We start from the raw sequence: 20,584 nt of genomic DNA on the forward strand, positions 1-20,584 counted from the left end.
TTATAGCTTATTTTATTTTACTGCTTTACTGTTTTAATAAGAGCATCCAAATGATGTCTGGTAATACTGTACTAATGAAAACCTCTGTTTCCTGATTTTCTTGTCAAAGGCTATATATACATTTTATTACTTGCTGTAATGTTAGATGGTTTTGATAGCTACTATCATATTTAAAACACTTTGCCTCATTCCCGTTTTAATTAAAGTTTGAAAAGGAATGTCTCTAGGATTTTGTTAAGTCCTAGATAAAATTATATTCTAATTCTTCTTTAATTGGTTGGAATAATAAAATATGTTGAGGAGATACATTTAATGTTGTGATGCATTAATTCTCATAGTATTGGATTCTAGCTTTAATGCACCCTTGATTTTACTACAAAATTCTATGAATATTCATAAGGGACATTGTCTAAGCTGTTTGGGTTTTGTTATTGTATGTTTGCTATCTGTTAGCATCTGTGAACTAGAAAAGGGGGACCTGAGAAGGGATGAAGATATTTTAAGGTGGGGTAGCCAGTGAGAGTGTGGTGGAAGATATGGAACAGTAAGCAGAGAAGGCCTGATTAAAAGGAAGAACAGGCAAAAGAGAGAAGGGGGGAGGCAGGGAGGCAACAGAAGCGGGGATGAATAATAACTATTAACATATCACAGTGAAGCCCATGGCTTTGTACATAACTTAACAATTAATTTCAGAAAGAAGGAAAATAGTATATTGGATTTTTAAAAAAAATATCTTAGTTCACATGGGCCACTAAAACAAAGTAGTCTAAACTATTTTTGTAAGCAACAGAAATTTGAATGAATGTTATAAGTCTGGTACCCAGGAAGCTCCAAGTCAAGACATAGTGTGTGAGTGTCAAGTGAGGGCCTACACACTCACAGATTTTTCTCATCAGCCTCCTGCGTCCATTATGTACCCCAACTATAAAATCCACAAGCATTTGTCAAAAGAATACAACCAGAAGACCATCTGTCCCAATATAAAACATACATGAACTGCTGAAGCTGATGTGGTCACACACACATAAACCTGAGCACTTGGTAAGTAGACGCAGGAGAATCAAGAATTGAAGCAAGCCTGGGCTACATAGTGACTTCAAGGCTAGCCTGGGATACATGTGATTCTGTCTGAACAAAAAGCCAACAAAACCGTAACAGAAAACCTAACAAGCATTTTCTTTCCTTGGAGGACACTCCTGAGCTGTTGACATTGTCATTCCTCATCAACCTATTCCAGCAGCAAACTTTGATGCTCGATTGATCAGTTTCTGTGAGAGTCATCTGGGGTTTCTTATCTATTATTGCAAAACTCTTTTAAAGATCTCAGTAAGGAAACTTGTCCCTGATATATGTAGAGTTTAGTACGTTAAGGCCGATTATTTCATTTGAATCCCAATGGGCATGAGAAAAACAACAGTTTGCACATAAAGAGACTTGTACCTTCACTAAAACAGATGTACAGGTCAGATAAAATAATGTCATTTCACTTGAAGCTGTACCTGATAAATTATTTCTGTTTTATTGAGTGTGCATGTGTGTAGTAACATGTATGTATGTATCCCGTAGATGTATACATATGTGGGTACATGTGTGTGTATGTTTACATGGAAGTCAGAAGTAAATATTGGACATCTTTCTATATCACTTTACATCTTTGAGCAATGGGGTCCCGCACCTACCCTGAGGCTCATCAATTGGATGGGATTGCTTAGCTAACACATCCAGGGATGACTCTGTCTTTATTTTCCTAGGGTTTATAGGGTTTCCTAGGGTTGTAGACTACCATACCTATCTTTTGTGTGGGTACTGGGGATCCGAACCCAGGTCGTCATCCTTGTACAACAAGCACTTTACATAGCTAGGTTTTTCCATGTCCTAATGCCATCTTTGTTACAGCTCTTAAGACTGTTAGGTAGGAAAAAGATCTCATACCTGTATACAACATATTCTGATTATATTCATTTTCCATTTCTCCACTATCTCCACCTGTACTTTCCCTAACAAAGCACTGTGTCAACTTCTTGTCCAAATATTCTTTGGTTTTTTTCGATATCTAATGCTACCAAACTGTGAATGGGTATGGGATCATCTACTGATGGATGCCTGAGAAACCTACCAATGACCTTACCCCCAAAGAAAAATGGCTAGCCCTTCCCTAGTTTCTCTCAATCACCAGTAGCTCCTCAGGCAGCACAGGAAACTCATGAGCCTCTATCACTCTTTTAATCATGCCAAAACTGAGGCCCAGTGAAGACAAGCATGTACAGCATGGTGACACGGTGAAATGAATGCGTATTATGAAGAAAAGAGTGTGAGCTATCATAGTTCAGATTCCTTCCTCCTCCCTAACTCTGAGATGATTTCTACAGTTCAAATATGTGTCTTACACAATTCAGAGTCATCCGCCTTCCAAAATTTTGGACAAAATTTTCAGGGAAATTGTGTTTTATAAATGAGAGCACAGGAAAACCAAAATCATCTTTGCATAGCCCATGGCCCTAGAAAGTATGAAGTCCTTGTAAATCAAGTATTTAAATCAAGGTTACTGCTTTTCATCTGTCTTTCCCTTGCAGAGAACAGGCAGCTCGTAGATGCTCCTTGATTGCTCTCAGAAAAGATATTTCAAAACATTACTTAAAAGAAGAAATGGAGGCAAATAAAATAGTTTGAACTTCCCCTTTATTCTAACCATGTCCCTAGAGATGCTATCAGAAGCCATATGTCCTGAAAAGAAAAATAACATTACAAACTGGGGGATGAAAAAGTGGCAGATGATCATTTGTGCTTCTCATCTCATTCATTTGTGGTTTCCTAACAGACATGTGCATATGGTCTTTGCTGTCAGTTATTACTTGATGAAATAAAAGGAAGATCATATTGCTCTCCCTTACATATCTCTATGAAGTAGAATCTAAAGCGTATTCATTTATTAGCTGTCTTTTTTAAAATTCGCCCTGTGATTTAATAACTAAGAAGTAACAGAAAACTCTGAAAAAAAATGGGTGTGATTTTATCACCAGAGACTGCCAAAACTTCACCGAAGTGAAGTCATTCAAGGGTGTGCGTAGGTAGTAATTTTTTATAAACTGAAAGCTCTGTGTTCCTCGATCATGTGCACTGGTAAACCCTAATTGATAAGTATTTATAAAATATTTCCACATTGAGGTGAACTGACAAACAGCTGAGCTGAATGAATGGGCACTGTGGCTGCTCCTCCTCCTCCTCTTCCTCCCCCCTCCTCCTTTCTATTCTTCTTTCTCTTCTCCTCCTCCTTTTCTTCCTCCTTCTCATCTTCCTGATCTCCCTTCATTTATTTGCAGTTCTTCTCCATGCCTGAATGGCAATATGAAGATTTGTACAAAAAGGTGGTCCAAGATTCATTATTTTCCAAAGGCTCACAATTGTTGACCAAGAGATAAATTAAACAGCCCCATCCTTGAGAAACTCAGAGTACAGAAGGGCTCCGGATTCTCATTTTGTTTGACAATAAAACTTGATATTTATTTTATTAAACCCAAATATTGCGCAATTGCTTGGGACCTACTCTGTTTTCCTATGTAAGAAAATGGTATGGTTATGGAAGTTAAATTATGTTGGCTACGAGATAATATCTGGCATAAAATTATTACTGGAGGCTGGCCGGCAGAATTGACTATTTTATGAGCGTGGTAAATTATTCCTAGGCGTATTAGAGTTTGACTTCTCTCAGCATTCAAATGGAGACTGTAACTGTTAGGATCCAAATTATTGTGTTCTCACAAATTCATGCCAAGACATTTTTTAGTATCCATGGTGATTGGTCCAAGAACCCCCAAAGATAGCAAAAAATTCATGCACTATGTTTAAAGACAGAATCTTTGAAGATGGAAATGGGGCTGCATTGAGTTTATTAGACTAACTCCTAACCCTACATGTATAGTATGCTCACTACAAGAGGTTTTTAGGGGTATAATGCTCATCTGACCTCACTCCTTTGTCAACCCATGCCGACAGGGATTGGCTTTTGCTCTCAAAATGGAAGATAAAATAAATTTCAGATTTTCATATCACCCATGTCAGCAGTGATGCCTCCCCATGTCACTCTTGTAAATGAAGGTGGCAGTCATTTCTCTATTCTACAGGTTGGGAATACTATATTGTGTGCTGGGAATCATTCATTTAGAGTTGGTATGAGCATTAGTACCACTGTTAATACCAGTATTGCAATAAGTGTTACTAGGTTGTAGAAGAAAGATTTATCCTGTGAGCTTAGGAAAAGCCAATTCCACTAGGGAGAATTTGACCGTGGCCCGGATGCTTTAATTTCAGATCAATTTCAATATTACCAAACATCTCCTTTATCCATAGCAAAGCTACCCTGGGCTTCTGTGAGAATGATATCTGTCTTTTATGCTTGTCTGATCTGATATTTCCAACGTGATATGTTTCTGGAAACACCATTCTCCCGGTACTTTGAAGGGCAGGGTATGTTTGCCAGTGTTTCCAAGGGCCTGCTAACTGTGTACATATCATTTTATATTACTCAGATTTGGGGAAAGTAAAGGAGTAGAAATGGTCACCCAGAAATAGGTATGTCCGTCAGTGGTTAAGCTTTAAAAGCAGCAAGTTACTTCTTCATTTCTCCTTGGGAAAGGCTTAACTTTCCTGTGATCAGCTCCAAGAATATTTGCTGAGACAGATTTAGCAGTTACTTAATCTCTATGAAGAGTGGTCCCCTGATTTTATTTACCATTGTAACTAAATAATGGAGACTTCTCATAGGAAAGCATTTTGTTAGTTTTAAATCTTCCTGCCACAAGGTATTCTGTGACACTGGATATTAATTCGCAAAGGCTTCATTAGGCAAGTTTGAACTCCCATGTTGCTGAACAGATTCAGGGCAATACTGAATCAGCACAGGTCTGTTCACAGAAGCATGGATATTTCCCTCTTGTTTCTGCATCCTTAGAATATTGAATTCTTTGAAAGATTAATTTCTATTTAGTTTTTATCGCTCTTCCTTCAAGAAAGCAAAAGAGATTGCCCCATTTGAAAAGACCCCTCTCAGCTGCCCAAGCATTGTTCAAGAAATGGAGCTACGCTCTCCCTGAGGACGTATGGATTCCTAGGTATTGCGTTCAGCCTCTCAATTTAAAAAGAAGCAAATACATCTACCATCTCTTTGCCAAAGGGATGTGGTGCTCAAAAAAAAATGAATTTTATTCTTTTAAGGTTAAGTGCTTTATATTTTACTTTATCTATTGACACTTTATCGTTGTGTTTGAAGTTATTTCCTGTTGCTTTTCATAGTAGTAAAAATAGATCAATAAGCTACCATTCCGATAAATTCATTGGAGGGCTGTTAGTAACATCTGTATCGCTTACTCTGTTTCCTTGGTGACTGCCTCTGTGACCCTGAGGACTTGCATGCACACCTTTTACCTGTCACACACCGCTCCTTCCTCCTCCTTATGTTGCAGTTGGTTTCTTGGTCTTCCCTTGGGGCATTTGGTACCACGACTGCACAGGAACAGGAGAGGTTAAAGAGTGGCAGGATGGGGACTGTGTTCTCAATTCCACCGTTGAGCGTGGCATCAAGTGGTTGAATCTCTGAATTTTCATCTTTTCTGAAAATGTTAAAAAAAAGAGTTAACAAAATATCTACCACTAAAACTTTGGTTAGTGCTAAGGTGAGGTGAATCAAAAGAAATACGCCTAGAGAGGGCAATTTCAGAACCACAGAGTGCCATAGACATGTAAGAGAAATGAAGACGATTCAGAACCCCAGAAATGGAGAAGTAGGGAGAGAGGCGGAGAGAAAATTACAGATCACTCTGAAAATAATTGAGAAGGTATGTCATTCAGGCATAAGTCACTGGGAGGCAAAGCCCGGCTTTCTGTTTTCATTAGCTGGAAGAGGCTTTTATCAGCTGTGAGCCACGACTCTCCCCATTTTATTTTTTATTACCTATACAGTAATTGAGTGGATAAAAGATAGTTTGTAATTTAATAGCAACAACAAAATCTACTGGTAGAGTATATTTTATGACATTGACAGTCCATTTGCTTTCCAATAGGCTTTTGCCAGCTTTTTGATAAAGATCCTAACTCTGTCCCACACTGTGCTTGATGGACTGATCAAAGAGAGCAGGGAAGCCACAGAGAAGATGAAGGGTCGTGTTACTACCATAGAGCTCTAGTCTGTGTGCTCAATGTTCAAAGAGACCAGGGTAGCAGTGGAATCCCATTTCTTACCCAACCTTGCATACCATATGGTACACGAGTTTACATTTACTACAGTAATTTATTATTCTAAGGCTGTCCTTATCTTCCAGTAATTTATCTAGCTCTGGCTAAATCTAGCACCCATGGGCTTCCCCTGGGAAACACTTCTGAAAAGCATTTCTATTTCAGCAACAATAAAAATTGTTTCAGGGAAAACTGGTTTGTACTAAAGATACAAAACAATATAAACATCCAATTAGCATAGAATCTAAGGGCTTTTCAAAGACATATTGTTGTCTATAACTGTTTGGAGGACAAAGTAATAAATGAATCACAGTCAATTACATTTTTGATCTAAATTTCCCTACATGCAGAGGTGCATATAAATACACGCAAATGCAGACATACCTATAAAGCGAATCTTACGCAAGTCCACAATTCTACTTTCTTGGTAGTCATCCAAAAATGTAATAAGTGACTTGGATGAGGGCCTGGAGGCAGAAAGATCATTTATAAAAACAGGGCCTTGTCGTTGCAAAGTCAAAATAATAGCCATGATTGTTACCTAACGATCCAAACGAGGAAGAAGTGAATGGTCACCAACAACTAAATTCTGGTAAATTGAGTAGAAAAGTCCATTGATGTTTTCAGAATCTTGGAGAGATCTAGAAAGCAAAATTATCACCTCTTTTCTTTGAAAACTTCTAAATCGTCTGTTTTATGCTTTATTAGTTACTTTATTACTTTGCTTTATTCTGTCTGCATCCAACTGCATTCCACAACTTCTTCCTGATTATAGAACATTGCAGCCTGCTGGACCTCTTCTCCTGCCAAACCACTTTTCTTACCCGCCCCCACCCCCAGCTTTGCTCGCTTAATTGAAACTCTTAACTGCTCCATCGCTTTCAGCTACATATATGGCGAGTCTGCTTGAAACTGTAACCTAAGTCTGTTATTTATGGACTGTGGATGCGATGGTGACATATCAGAAGCTAAGGCACATATCCACTTCATCTTAATTGGTGGTGACTATGCAGCAATTTCATTCCTGAAACACTGTCTTGCAGAGACTGCCGAGCGACCTCACTCCACTCTTTATAAATGCTCTGGCCTTAAATAAATGACCCAAAGGCAGCCATAGCCACTTTTATTTCAGCTGATACTTTTTTCCATTTTTAAAAAAACTTGGACTAAATTTATATTGTTCTGATTATTCACGAACATAGCCTTATGTTGGCACCAGTGCACTGAGTCCAGTCAGAAACCGTCCATCAGAAAAACAGTCTCAGGACAGAGAACACAAACTGTGGTATCAGGAGGCTCAGAGGTGCAGATCTTTAACAGATTCAAATGGGGTTCTTAAGGGCTCTTTGGATATTCTCCAAGTACTGATTTGTCATTTTAAAAATAACATTTTTTTAAAAAAATTAAAATTCTAAAGCAATGGAATTATGCCTCCTTTGAAGTCCTAGGCATTTTGTGTTTAAAATGAATAGAAAGTTCTTGTTTATTTCAAAAAACCATTCAAGACAGAAAAACATGAAAACTAGAGAAATGGCACTGTCAGTATAGAAAATTATGGCAATTAATAAATTTCATCTAACAGTATTGTTAGACTGTGGGAAGACTCGGGAGTTTAGTTACCCTTGTTATTCAATACCAAGAACAGGTTTTTACAGTCTTTGTGCCTTGCAGAATAAATCCCGAGCACCTCGTATCTCTTATGCCTGTCCATCTACAAAGTTAGAGTTATCTAAGATCATGCCAAGGTAAATCCAGAACTAACAAAAAAAATTAGCTTTGTAAAATTAGATGTTCTATCGACTTAACCCATCTGCTAGTGTTATAATGAGGTTGTCTTCTATGTTGATTTAAAAAGTTAACACCACCAGGATTCCTAAACACAGTATGTAAGCGGTCATGTATTATCTTTGAACATCTTCTTTATTGAGAGCACTGAGAATTTTTGGACAGAGCAGTGGGTAAACATGGTAACGAGAGTTTGTGAAGTTGTCTGCTTGCTGAAAACCAGAATGCTATTTGCAAGCGTCTTGGCTTTGGGGTCGTGGCTCTGCCTTTGTTCTCCATCAGCTTGAGAAGACACGAAGTGTGTCGGGCTAAGTATGGGAAGGTGGAAGGCTTTGCTCCATTGTCAAATCATGTTCTGTAATTACACTGGTAGGTGATAAAAAAAAATGCTCTCGAGGACTATTAGTAGTGGATGGCCCTGGCTTAAGACAGATATCCTAGTCTCTGTTTGCACATCTGTAAAACCGTTAACAAGTAAACCAGCCCCCGCAACGGCTGAGCCCCACCTACGGTTGTAGAAAATGCTTTGCAAACTATAAAGCCTCCTGCCTTGCTCTGCGTGTTTAACATTATTTTTGGGCGGATAGAATTCTTCCCTGAGAGAGTAGGAATGCACGTCTGTAGCAAATCCACTATGAATGCGGGGCAGACGTGGGTGAGATTTCATAAACTGGCATGAAATGTCACAGGCTGATTTGCATTTTTGGTGATTTTATACATTAATCACTGAATAACCTTCAGTTTTCCGAATAAAGAGAGAAGAAAACAAGGGTGGCATTTGTGATCATCTACAGAAAAGGACTCCGTTCAAACTCTTCACAGATGGAGAGAGAGCAGCCATGAATTGTTTTACCAAGATTTCTAATTTTAAGCAGCTTTGAGGGTGTTTGTGGGTAGGAGAAAGCAAACACTGCTTTGCATATGGAATTAACATAAACTTTGCATACCATACTCCCAGCTTCTCTAGATGATTCTGAAGGGCTTTCTGGAGACTCCCCTAAGGATTGAAAAGCTCATAAAGGGACACAAATTCTGTGCTGCTTGTGATATACAAATGGAGGGAAGGTAAACAAGTCTCATAGGTGATAGGAGAGTAGTCTTCATACATCTCAGATGTCTTAGGGACAACATAGTAAAACAAAAAACAAAAAACAAAAAAAAACTCCCAATTTTAACCCAAATAAGCCCATCGATTTTAAATAAGCTGTATAATCTATTGCTTGGACAATATAATTCGTACCAATATTTCCTATAAGTTACCTGTGACAGTAGATATAGACCAGTGCTTGAGACTTTTAATTGTTAAAGATTGAACGAATGGTTGTCTAATGCTTACAAAGTTAGTTGTAAGTGTCACAGGTTCTCTGGGATACACACAGCCAAATCTATTACCACAGGATCATTGGATGTTGAGAAGTTTATTGTATGAAAATACTTGCTTCTGGCAACTGGCATAGAACCCCAGAGGTTACAATGTCATAGACTATTTTGGCAATCCAATTTATAGGTTCTTCTCCCAGTTACAACTTGGTGTGTGTTTCTGAATGTAGACCTTAAAGTGTCTTAAAATATGAATCTTTCATAGTCACCTGTTACCCTTCTGTGATAAAGTGCCATACCAAAAATAAGCTTAAAGGGGAGGAGACGGTTTATTTTGGCTCATAGTTCAAAGATGCAGTCCATTGGGCAGCAAAGGGTGGCGACAGAGGCTGCAGACAACCGGTCACGTTATATCAGCAGCCAGAAAGCGGGCAGAGGCCACTGTGGGGGCTCCATTGGCATTTCCCTTCGTATTTAATCCACAACCCTGCCCACTTACCTTCAGACTGTGTCTTCACACTTCAGCTAACCTAATCTAGATCACCTCTTATAGGCATGCTGGGAGGTGGCACTCATAGGTAATTAAAAATCCCATTAAGTTGACAAATAGGACCCACTCTCTCAGAATATTTTCTTCATTTTCTCTGTGTTGGTTTTGTAAGTAGCTTTCATTAATGTATTTTTGGCAACCCAGGATTAATACTGACAATAATAGAAAAGGAAGGAAATGGGAGACGCATAGTAAAGCATAAACGAGATATAATGGGTCATTTCATTCGCCCAGTGAGGAGGTCGTTATCTTCAGGTAGTTTTCTATATTTCCTCTCTGGATTTTAGTTTTTAAAGAGAGAGGAGACCTATTGTGCCCACATCAAATAAACACTACCAGTTAAATACTGAGAGAGAGAATGTTTATTCTTTAAAGACTACCGAAATAATTTCTTTCAGCATGTCTATTGCAATATAAACACATGAATTGTTCGAGCCATCCAGCTAGATCACTTCTAGAAACACCGCATTTGAAATATGCAAAAAATGGTTGAAAATTAGTGAACCTTTTTACCGCTTTGGAATAGTCACATTTGACTGCATACGATAGATCACGATAGTCAAGACACAGACACTCTAAAAACTCATGTCTAAAGTTATTTGCAGCTCTTGCATATAAACTCTATAATAAACAAAAACAAATTTTGGGGTTTTTTTTGTTTCTGTTTTTGTTTTTGTTTTTGTTTTTTCCGGAGCTGGGGACCGAACCCAGGGCCTTGCGCTTGCTAGGCAAGCGCTCTACCACTGAGCTAAATCCCCAACCTACAAAACAAGTTTTATGTTTACAATTGAGCCCCAGATGCAGTTTATCTCAAATATATATATATGTATATATACATATATATACATATATATATAATTTCCAAACCCCCAAATTTGAAATATTAAATATTAGTTTCCAGCCATTTCATAGAAATATTGTTTCACCTACATCACTTTCTGCTACAAGACCACACTCATTTCTGTGGGTTTCGAAAGCAATTGTACCTTTGGGCTTCTACACTGCCAGCTTTATGGTAATGCACCCCTGAAAAGGCTGGTTCTACTGATGAGACTATTCTAATAGCAAGAACCAGGGTACAAAGTGTCTATCTCTTGCCTGTCTTGGCCAAATGGAAGACCCATTCTGCTGCTCCAGAAGAGGGAAAGTTGTTTGTTAACATGTAGCAAAGTTCATTAGTCAGTATATCCACTGTTATGCATTAGGAACAGAAAATACTGAGTATCTCTCAATAATATGTTTGATTATTCATTCCCATTGCTAGCATCCTTAATGTGGGAAGATGGGCATTTTTGAGCTTTGGATGTCATCTCTCTTAGTAACCAAACACTGTCCGGTGTGAGAAGATTTTCTCCCACACCTGTCCCCTGCAGTACTAGATCAGGCAATGTATAATACAGTGGCCCTCATGTCTCCTTTCTGTTTCCCTTTACAGCTGGTGCCACATATATCTTTGGGAAAAGCGGTGGTCTCATCCTCTATACCTGGCCAGCAAATGACAGACCCAGCACACGCTCTGACCGCCTCGCCGTGGGATTCAGCACCACTGTGAAGGATGGTATCTTAGTACGCATCGACAGTGCCCCTGGACTTGGCGACTTTCTCCAGCTTCACATAGTGAGTACCTGCCTAGCCTTGGGCTCGATTCTCTTATCTTCCTGGCGATCTGAGGTGTCTGTTAGATAAACACAGGAGAAAATTTTTACATAAATGCAACATAGGTGCATTGTTTTCAAAGACTCCCTTCAAACATACAAACTGTCTCACTTGGGCTACGATGGACAGCCAGCAGAGGGTTGGTAAACTTTCTCTAAAGGGGCAGCATGTCAGCATTACGGACTTCGCAGATCATACAGTCTGTTGGTTTTACTACACACAGCTAGTCTGCTTTTAAGATGCGATTCTGTTCCAATGAGAACTTATTCATAAATCTTGGTGGCTTTTGTAGCAAAGGGGTGTGACACAGAGGAAAGGGCCCAGTGACCAAGTGGAATTATGCATGCATATTGCATATTTGACATTTTCCTGTAGATCCTGTGTCTATGATGGTAGAGAGTTTTACTCCCCGATCCCTGCAGATCATAAGAGTATTGGGCAAAAACAAAGAAATTAAAATGATTTGGGGAGGAAAAATTACTTTCTTACGAGGATAGAAAATATTTTTATAGCAACAATTAACCCATTTTATCACCTGTGCAGTCTACAGTTAAGAAAGTAGGCTAAAGAAAGATATGATTCTCATCCGTAAATACCCCACGCTTAGCCACTGAGAGCAGAAAGAAGAATCGTTCTCATTAGTTAGCGATGACAGGGCTAGAAAGAATGGATTTAATTTGGAGCACTAAGGATTCAGTTTAAATACCAGAGGGGAAAAACAGTTACGAAGAAAAGACCATCTGGGATTCGTCCCAATCTCCACAATGGAGGAAAAGGGGCATTTACAGGGAATCATTGAATCTAAGTTTTTGCTAATCCTGAGATCCAGGAAGGAGAGCAGAGTGTAGATTTTATATGCCTATCTCTAGACCTGGAGTTGACAAGTTGGGTCCACAGGAGCAGGCGCAGCCACGGCTGTGTTCTGGTATTATCCTGACGTAGCCCTAGCTAGAAGTACAAGGCTTAAGCTGGATGTTCCTTCCAGCCCCAAGGTGAAAGACAGCAGAGCAAGACTCTCTCCCCTCATGCTCCAAAAAGCACTAGTCATAAGTAAATGTGGAACTGGGTTGCAGATTTTTAATTCTCTCTCAGATACTTCAGGAACCATATGGTGCTAGGAGCTGGAGTTTAAACAGTATGAAAACCCGTGCCAAGGATCAGAGAGAGAGAGAGAGGAAGCCATAGTCACTACAGTTTATCTTTATTTAGCCTCCAAGAACCACCGTCATTTACAAAACTCCAAGAGATTCATACTGCACGTAACTTAATGACTATTTCATGGCAGTGATAACGAGGCTATTATTATGAGCACAGTTGCCTTTTCATGATGATTTATTTTCTCTTTTCCAGTTCAGTGTGACTTCCTAAGAAAAATATGTCTAGCCATAAACATCTTTCGCCATGAGAAAATAGGCCGTTAGTGTGCCCATTTCTAGGCCTTCATATTTGGTACCACACCTTCACTCTGAAGAAAAAGGTTTTGTCTTTCTCTTTGGTATTTTGCTTGGGATGTCGCAGGGTGTTGGTACAAGTCATTTGTGGATACTGAGAATTTCTCAGAGTGAATACCTTTAGCCATGTTCTGACGTTCAAGCAATACACACGTGTTTGTCTTATATTGGTTAGCAGATGGTTTCTGTATAGTGCTGTTCTTTAGTTTGACATAATATATTATTTTTTTATAAAAGTAAAAAATACACAGACATTTCCATCAGAATAGATACTGTCACCTTGGAGTAAATCAGTGATTCTGCTATTAATAAAAGACTCTGAAAATTCCCCAAAGAGGTTTCCTAACAAGCTTAGGGTAGGAATTATATAAACTACTCATCTTTCCTATTGCGATGTGAAAACCCACACAGTTCCGAAGTAAACCTGCCCTGCCCACGACCTTTTAATAAGCATGCCTCCCTTCACTGCTCCAGTCTTTTGAAAGCATTTTTAATCTGCTAATGAGACTGTTTTTTTTTCCTGTATTCCTTAGCACAATCAGAATAAAAGAATCAGAGTAGAAAAATCAAAAGATTGTTGTAAGTCCCAACCTTTTACTTTGAACAGTTAACCAGGGGCTTCGGGAAAGCAAAACAATAAACACTGGGTAGGATGCTTCATTCGACATCTGCAGATTACAAAGAATGGTTTCATCTGCTGAATGGTTTGTTTCACCGTTCTAAGAAAACTATTCCAAGAGAAAAGCACTTAGGAGTCATTGTAGAAAGCCAAAGGAATTGGACAGGAGTCAAAAGACTTCATTCAACATTTCTTTTTGAAAAAAAAAAGTTAAATTTTTTTGTATTTTAAGTTGACATGCACATTAGAACGTTTCATCTTTGTATTTTCTTATGTGTATGACATCGTACTGTGCTCTTCTTCAAGTCTTTGTTCCGCAGCCCTCTCCAATTCCTTAAGATCCTTTCCTCAGGGGACAGGAAAGGTCGCTCAGCAGAAATAACACTTGTTACTCTTCAGGAAGACTCAAGTTCAGTCCACAGTATCCATGCTGGTTGGCTTAAACCACCTGTATTCCCAACTCAAGACTAAACAGTCTTTTCCCCTTCGCAAGCAACCACAAAAACATGTATAGATAGACATAACAGATGAACACAAAAGTATATTTTTGTAAAAATGAGGATTCCCTTCTTTTCAGTCCTTTCATATCACAGTCCCTCTTCTACTTAAATAATCTGCACACACACACACACACACACACACGCACACACACACGCACACACACGCATACACACATACACACATTCACACATACACACACACCCTCATACTTTAAATCTAGAATCTGCATATGAGAGAAAACATTCTTTCTGAGTCCGATAAATTTTCTAGTATAATTGTCTCAAGTTTTTTTTTAATTGTTCTGGCAAATGTCATGATTTCAGTTTCTTAACAGCTGAATGTAATCCCAATGTATACATGTACCACATGTTGTTTACCCATCTCTCTGCTGACACACATACAAGCTCTCTATTCCTTAGCTATTCTAAATGGAACTACAATAAATCCCGATATGCAAGTCTGGTTCTGGCATATTGACATGGTCTTTCGAGTATCTACCCAGGAATGATTTATCTAGTACACGTCATAATTATATTTCCACTTATTTATCAGCAATACCGAGGATCTCATACATGCTGGTCAAGTGCTCCAAGACTGAGCAATTCCCCAGGACTATTTTAAGTGCTTTGAGAAAACTACCTACTGACTTCCATAATACCCATAGCAGTTGACACTGTCACCAGCAGCCTGACACGGAACCTCCTTCCCACAACCACTCCATCATTTGTTTTTATTTTTCTTGATAGTGCCTACCCACCTAGTGAGTGATGAAATCTCAGAAGAGTTGTAATTCATACTTCCCTCATAGCTAAGACATTTGAACATTTTAAAAAGAAAAGGAAAAATAAAAACAATTTTTGCTATTTGTATTTCTTCTTTTGAGATTGGTATGTTCAGTACACCAGCCCACTTGCTGATTGGCTAATTCACCTCTGAAACAAGGAAAGTAATAACAGACATGCAGAAAGATGTGGGCATCTGTCTTGGTTTATGTTGTGCTATGGCACTAAAACACATCCCATTGACTGATCAATAAATCACAGGTTTTACATCTAATGATTTGTTAGGGAGAACTGAGAAGTCCAAGATCCCGATGCTGGCTGATTGGGGCTACAGAGCTGAGCTCTCACAACAATACTTTGTATACCCAGCCATAGCGTGTGCTCTGCCATGGCAGGAGAGGGAACCCACTCTCTAAGCTTCCCTAAAAAGTGCTATCAATCCACCTCTAATGAGCTTCTCCCCCCCCCCCACACACACACTCTCTCTCTCTCACACACACACACACACACACACACACACACACACACACACACACACTGTTTCATTGGATAGTAACCTTCTAATACATGAAGTCTGGGGTACATTGTTGTACCAGAGCAGTGGGATAAGCTACAATGACATGAGACAAGGGCCAGGCATCTGCTTCGGGTGTGCTCCCCTGGGGCCTCATGGAGTCAAGTGACATTCTTTTACTCTGGATGTTAATTGTGGAAGAAGTAGAGAGAAGGGGTGGGGGATGGGGGATGGGTGTACATGCTCTAGGCATGATTTTTTTCTTTGTTTTTCATTTATAATTTGAATAAATCCTAAGTTTTCCTGACGGAGACAGTGAAGCGCCCCAGTACTTTTGATGCTTTTTTGTAAACCTCAGGTCTTCCTTACGCGGCCTCTGACAATCCAAGTTTAAAATGTCAAGCTTGGGTTCCTCAACGAAAGAAGCCAAAGCGAAAACCTAAAAGAACAAGGGAGCAATATAACTTAGGAATCAGAAACCATTTATTTCAGATTGGCTAACATTCCTTGTCGGGGGTTCTGGGGTTTGTGCTTCTGTGGTGCAGTGTTTTCTGTCAGTTTGTTGCTGACGATCGCTATTAATGAAATCACGAATGGGACGCATTTGGCAAGGGCCAAAGGATGTCTCTGTTGAAGTTCGTGTTCATAAAACGAGATTCTTGGGGCCGAGGGATCTTTGCAAATAATTGCTTCAAATATAAGTTTCCCTCCAGTGAAATCTGTTGTTGAGTTAGTCAGCTCAGCGTTTGGACAGCAGCTGGTGTTACTTGTGAGTGACATCTGCCTCTTATCCCCCATCTACGCTGTCTGGAACTGTGTCATGTTATGCTCACCTTCCTAGGATCACATAAAGGATTGCTAGGAAGTGTTGTGCTCGCTCCTGGGCAGCTTTTGACAGCGTCTTTTCACCACCTATTAAGCAGAAGGTCGGAGGGAACTGGGCAGCAATTAGCTTCTCTCTGTGTAGTTAATGCTGGTGTAGAGAAGACATATTAATTTCTTCCTCCCTGTGTGTAATTTACAGTAAATCCTCTCGGATTCATTTTTTAATTATGAGCCTTTCAGGAATAGTGAAAATTTATGTGTCAGGACATCTGTTTTGTTTGACAAGAATCTATAACCTCGTCCAACAGTTTTTGTCCCTACTTGCAATGCAGATCTGTGCAGAAGCTAAGACAGGCAGGACAAAGAGACACTGTCCTGGCAGATCCTGCACCACAGTGGCAGAATTTCTTCCCCAAACTGCATCCTCCAGAAACGTTATTGGTAATATCTCTTGGGTCAGATGTGTGGAAATTGGGTATTTATTAAGTTTGTCTTGTATAATATTGTTTCTCTACAATTTATGATATTCAAAGGGACTCCTTGAGAATAAAAAGAGAGCCGAGCTGAAATGTGATAAATGGTCTATTCCTCTGGTCTATTGCGTCTATAAATTCACCCTGGATGCCTCATTTTGGCTGTCTCTGTGTGAATATTTACAGTCAAGCATCGACATCTGCCAGGTTAGTTCTCAGTGAAGTTAGACGGCTGTTAACTCAGCTTCATTCCTGGATTTGGCTATTGACAGAACTGTATTGGACTCCCGACTTTGTTTAGGGAGATGTCCAGTGGAGTGCAGAGGAATATAGCTGTTTAGAGACTGGTAGTGCAGGAGAAGAGAACAAGAGAAACACAAAGGTGTCCAACAGAGGCAATCTCATTTCCCACAGAGTGCTGCGCACTGCAGGTTGGATCACCATCCTTTTCATTGCTATTTGTTCTTAGTGAAAAAGGCCTCTTTGGGGTTTCTGGGCTTAGGAGCTTTTCCAGATCATTAGCCATTTGTGCAGAGAGGCCTTGCTGGGCACCCTCCCTGCAGCTCTCAGCTTAGCTGTGCCATCCCAGCAGAGCTGGGGAAGCTGGGAGAAGGCAATGGGAGCCAGGATTATGTAAACTGGACCACAGGTAACTGTGCACAGGAGACCCTGAGTGTTTCCCCAAATCTCTAATCTGTACACGAGGCTTCCTTCAAAGTCTGTTGGCCTTCATTCCATACATGGATCTGAGGGCAGCACGCCAGGTACACAGATCTCAATTTTAAACCGAACGCTTCGGATTGAAGGCTCAATACTGTTATTATGAAGTAAGTTAGTCAATTTGTGAAGATGACTCTACCATTTGGCACTTTGGCCTCTTCTTTGAGAAGGAAATAAAAAAGAAAAAGATTATGTTGCCAGCTTTTCCTGAAGATCAATCAAAATAAACTATCTACACGCTGTCTATTACCAACAAAACTTCCACAAATATAGAAGGGCAGTTTTCTTGAAGAAATACCAATATGTGATGACTGTAAAATGAGGTGTGTGTGTGTGTGTGTGTGTGTGTGTGTGTGTGCATGTGTGTGTGTGCATAGACACACATCAGCAACAATCAGAGAAATGCATTTTATAACTCAACAAAAATTTTCTGTGAAAATATGTTTCTAAGTCTGCTAGACCTGTCTGCAAAGAAACAAAATGACAAAAACAACAATGACAACAATAGCAAATCTATCATCTTACCAAGAGCCAAGTTTCTGAAATATCTTGGGAGTGATATCTGAGTTAGGGCCCCACATCTACACTGAGATCTGGGGTGATATTTTAGCATAAGACATGGAATATAGAATTTGTCTCTAATAGAATCTTGGGATAGATCACAGGCTATGTTAAAGCCTGCTGCTCTTTTCGCCCTTCATTAGATTGCATTTGTTCTCATGCATTGTGAAGTGAAGCACTGTGATCCAATCCTCCTTCACTACAACGTTTCAAGGGGCTCTGGACTCACAGTGAATGTATAACATTCTGTAACTTGGTGTCCACACTTTATCACCCATATAAAATGGAAATCTGTTACTTTGCAGAGAAAAAATGGGAAAGAGGAGATATAGAGGAGGAAGGAAAAAAAAGGCAAAAAATGAATATGTAAATAAAGAGGGGGCACGGCACTATCATAGGTACCAACCACCACAATAAGAAATAGATACAGACAGGAAATCCCTTATCTAAGGCTAGCATCCAAAGAGCTTGGACCTGCTGTCATATCAGATAAAGACACATATAGTGTGATCCTTTACTTGGGGATTAATAAAGCTGAGGCAAATCATTGTTAAATCCAAGCTCCTGGTACGAATGTATCCAGATTATGCAGATGAATAGCAGCTGCCCTTAACTGGAAACCAAAACAATAGAAAAATACTTACAGATCCTGATGCTCTAAAATGTGAAAGAAAATGAATAATGAATTTATTATGCAAGTTAAATGTGTAATAATGCAGTCATAAAACTGACCTGACAAAGCATGGACAGCATATTTGGTGTCTGGTGGGTAATTGTGAGAGTAAAGGGCCAAATGTCTTCATTTTCCCCATTTCTCATTTATTCAAGTGTTCTCTAGACTGGGACACTTCAAGTCCCTTAACGTCTAAATAATATGAAGCTTCAAACATTTGGATTAAGATAACTTATCTTATGGAGATTATCCATTGTATACATTGAGCACGTACTTTGTGCCAGGCAAGGTGCTGTGTGTTGGGAAGTCTATGAACAATCCTGACTTAATGTGAACTCCTAAGAATGCAAGAACACAGGCACAGCTCGACAGATACCTGTTCAACTGTGCATCTATGCGGACATGAGTTCAGAACATAGGATACTCTGTAAAAGTTGAGTTTGCTCAGGTGAGCACCTCTAAACCCAGATATGTGAGGAATAGATGCATCAAAATGGCTGGGGCTTTCTGGATGATGGCTACCAGCCTAGTTCAAAGTCAGTGAGAGACTATCTCATGGGAATAATGTAAAGAGTGAAGGCGAGACACACATGTCCTCATCTGGCTTCTGCTCTCAGCATGCATACATACCTGCATTCTTGTGAAAAAATACTACACATACTTCAGACACACACACACACACACACACACACACACACACACTTAATAAGTCTTAGCACTTGCACTTAGTTTTCTTGCCCAACTCTTGTCTTAGATTGAGCTTTCAGTCAAAAACGGATTTTCTATTGACATGCATGATTTTTGCCTTATTCTCCTAAACAATGGTCCCATTTAAATCGTGTCTCTGAGATCTCAACCTAAGTAGCATGTAATTCCCAGCAGTCAGGCTGTTACTGACTTAAAGCCAGTAACACAAACGTAAAGTTTCTTTTAAAGTATTTCTGCAAGGCTGCTGGGGCTGCCTGTGCAAAGACAAAACCCGAAACATTATGTCATCAAAAGCCACTTACATAAATGAACATAGTCTACGTTTGTGATTCAGAGTGAATCTTTACCACAAAATGGAGAGTCTGAATGACATATATCCTTCGTGATTGCGGTCATCAACATAGAGAGTCAAACAGGTCTGACTAGTGGAGGCTTTCTTGACATAGAAAACTAAAATGCAACATGCTGGCTTAACTCCAGATGCCATCAAGTGAATGCTGGTGCTGGTGCGCCGTAATGGCAAGCCTGACTGAACACTGCTGGACACGCCAGGGAGATGAATTATCTCATTGTCCCACCGCTTACACTTACTAGTCATTACTCCTGGGGTATTGTTCAGTGCAACTGCGAAAGCAATAACTCATTGCCACCCCGAAGCTACAGATGATGGATTTTAGATCGCTGGCTGCATTCAGAAGGCATGGAAATGGAGCGCATTGATGGGGAACTTCATTAGCCTCCCACCCCATAGCATCATATTCTCTGGTCCTGATGCTGCCATTGCCATTGGTTTTAGCTTGTTAGTGTTTCACTGATAGATGGCTGACGGAACTGTAGAGCTGAATTCGCCTCAAAGATACTACTGGCAGCCAGACCTGACTTTCCCAGTCTGAGAAGACACCTTTGGAACCTAGAATCACTTGAAGACATTTGGATAAGTCCTGTTGTTGATCCATCTGAGCCAACCTTCATCCCATGGTCATTTCAGACTCAGGATGACAGCGGATGATTGCCAATTATGTTTTATAGTCCATATTTGACTCTCCTGATAACCTCTGCGATTCAGTTTACATTTCTCGCCTTGTTTTCTGTAGCATGGCAGCTAGTTTAATGGATAGATGGCTATCGCAGACATTTAGTTGAGAAGGCACTTTTCAAAGACACTATGTTACTCTCATCGTTCTTGTGACCACTAATATTGATGAATAAAATATAGGA

General features: G+C 39.7%; 1 protein-coding gene across 8 annotated transcripts in view; it reads left to right on the top strand.

Annotated features, from left to right (window-relative positions):
• The window catches only part of LOC116905664 (neurexin-3-beta), a 525,628-nt gene that overhangs the window by 149,663 nt on the left and 355,381 nt on the right, over positions 1-20,584 (top strand). For all 8 annotated transcript variants that reach the window (XM_032908640.1, XM_032908642.1, XM_032908645.1 and 5 more), the window contains exon 2: positions 11,319-11,500. In XM_032908640.1, coding sequence (XP_032764531.1) covers positions 11,319-11,500 — 182 coding nt within the window. The remainder of the gene's footprint in view (positions 1-11,318; positions 11,501-20,584) is intronic.

This window comes from Rattus rattus, chromosome 7 (assembly GCF_011064425.1).
Source record: "Rattus rattus isolate New Zealand chromosome 7, Rrattus_CSIRO_v1, whole genome shotgun sequence".
In the NCBI taxonomy this organism is placed as follows: Eukaryota; Metazoa; Chordata; class Mammalia; order Rodentia; family Muridae; genus Rattus; species Rattus rattus.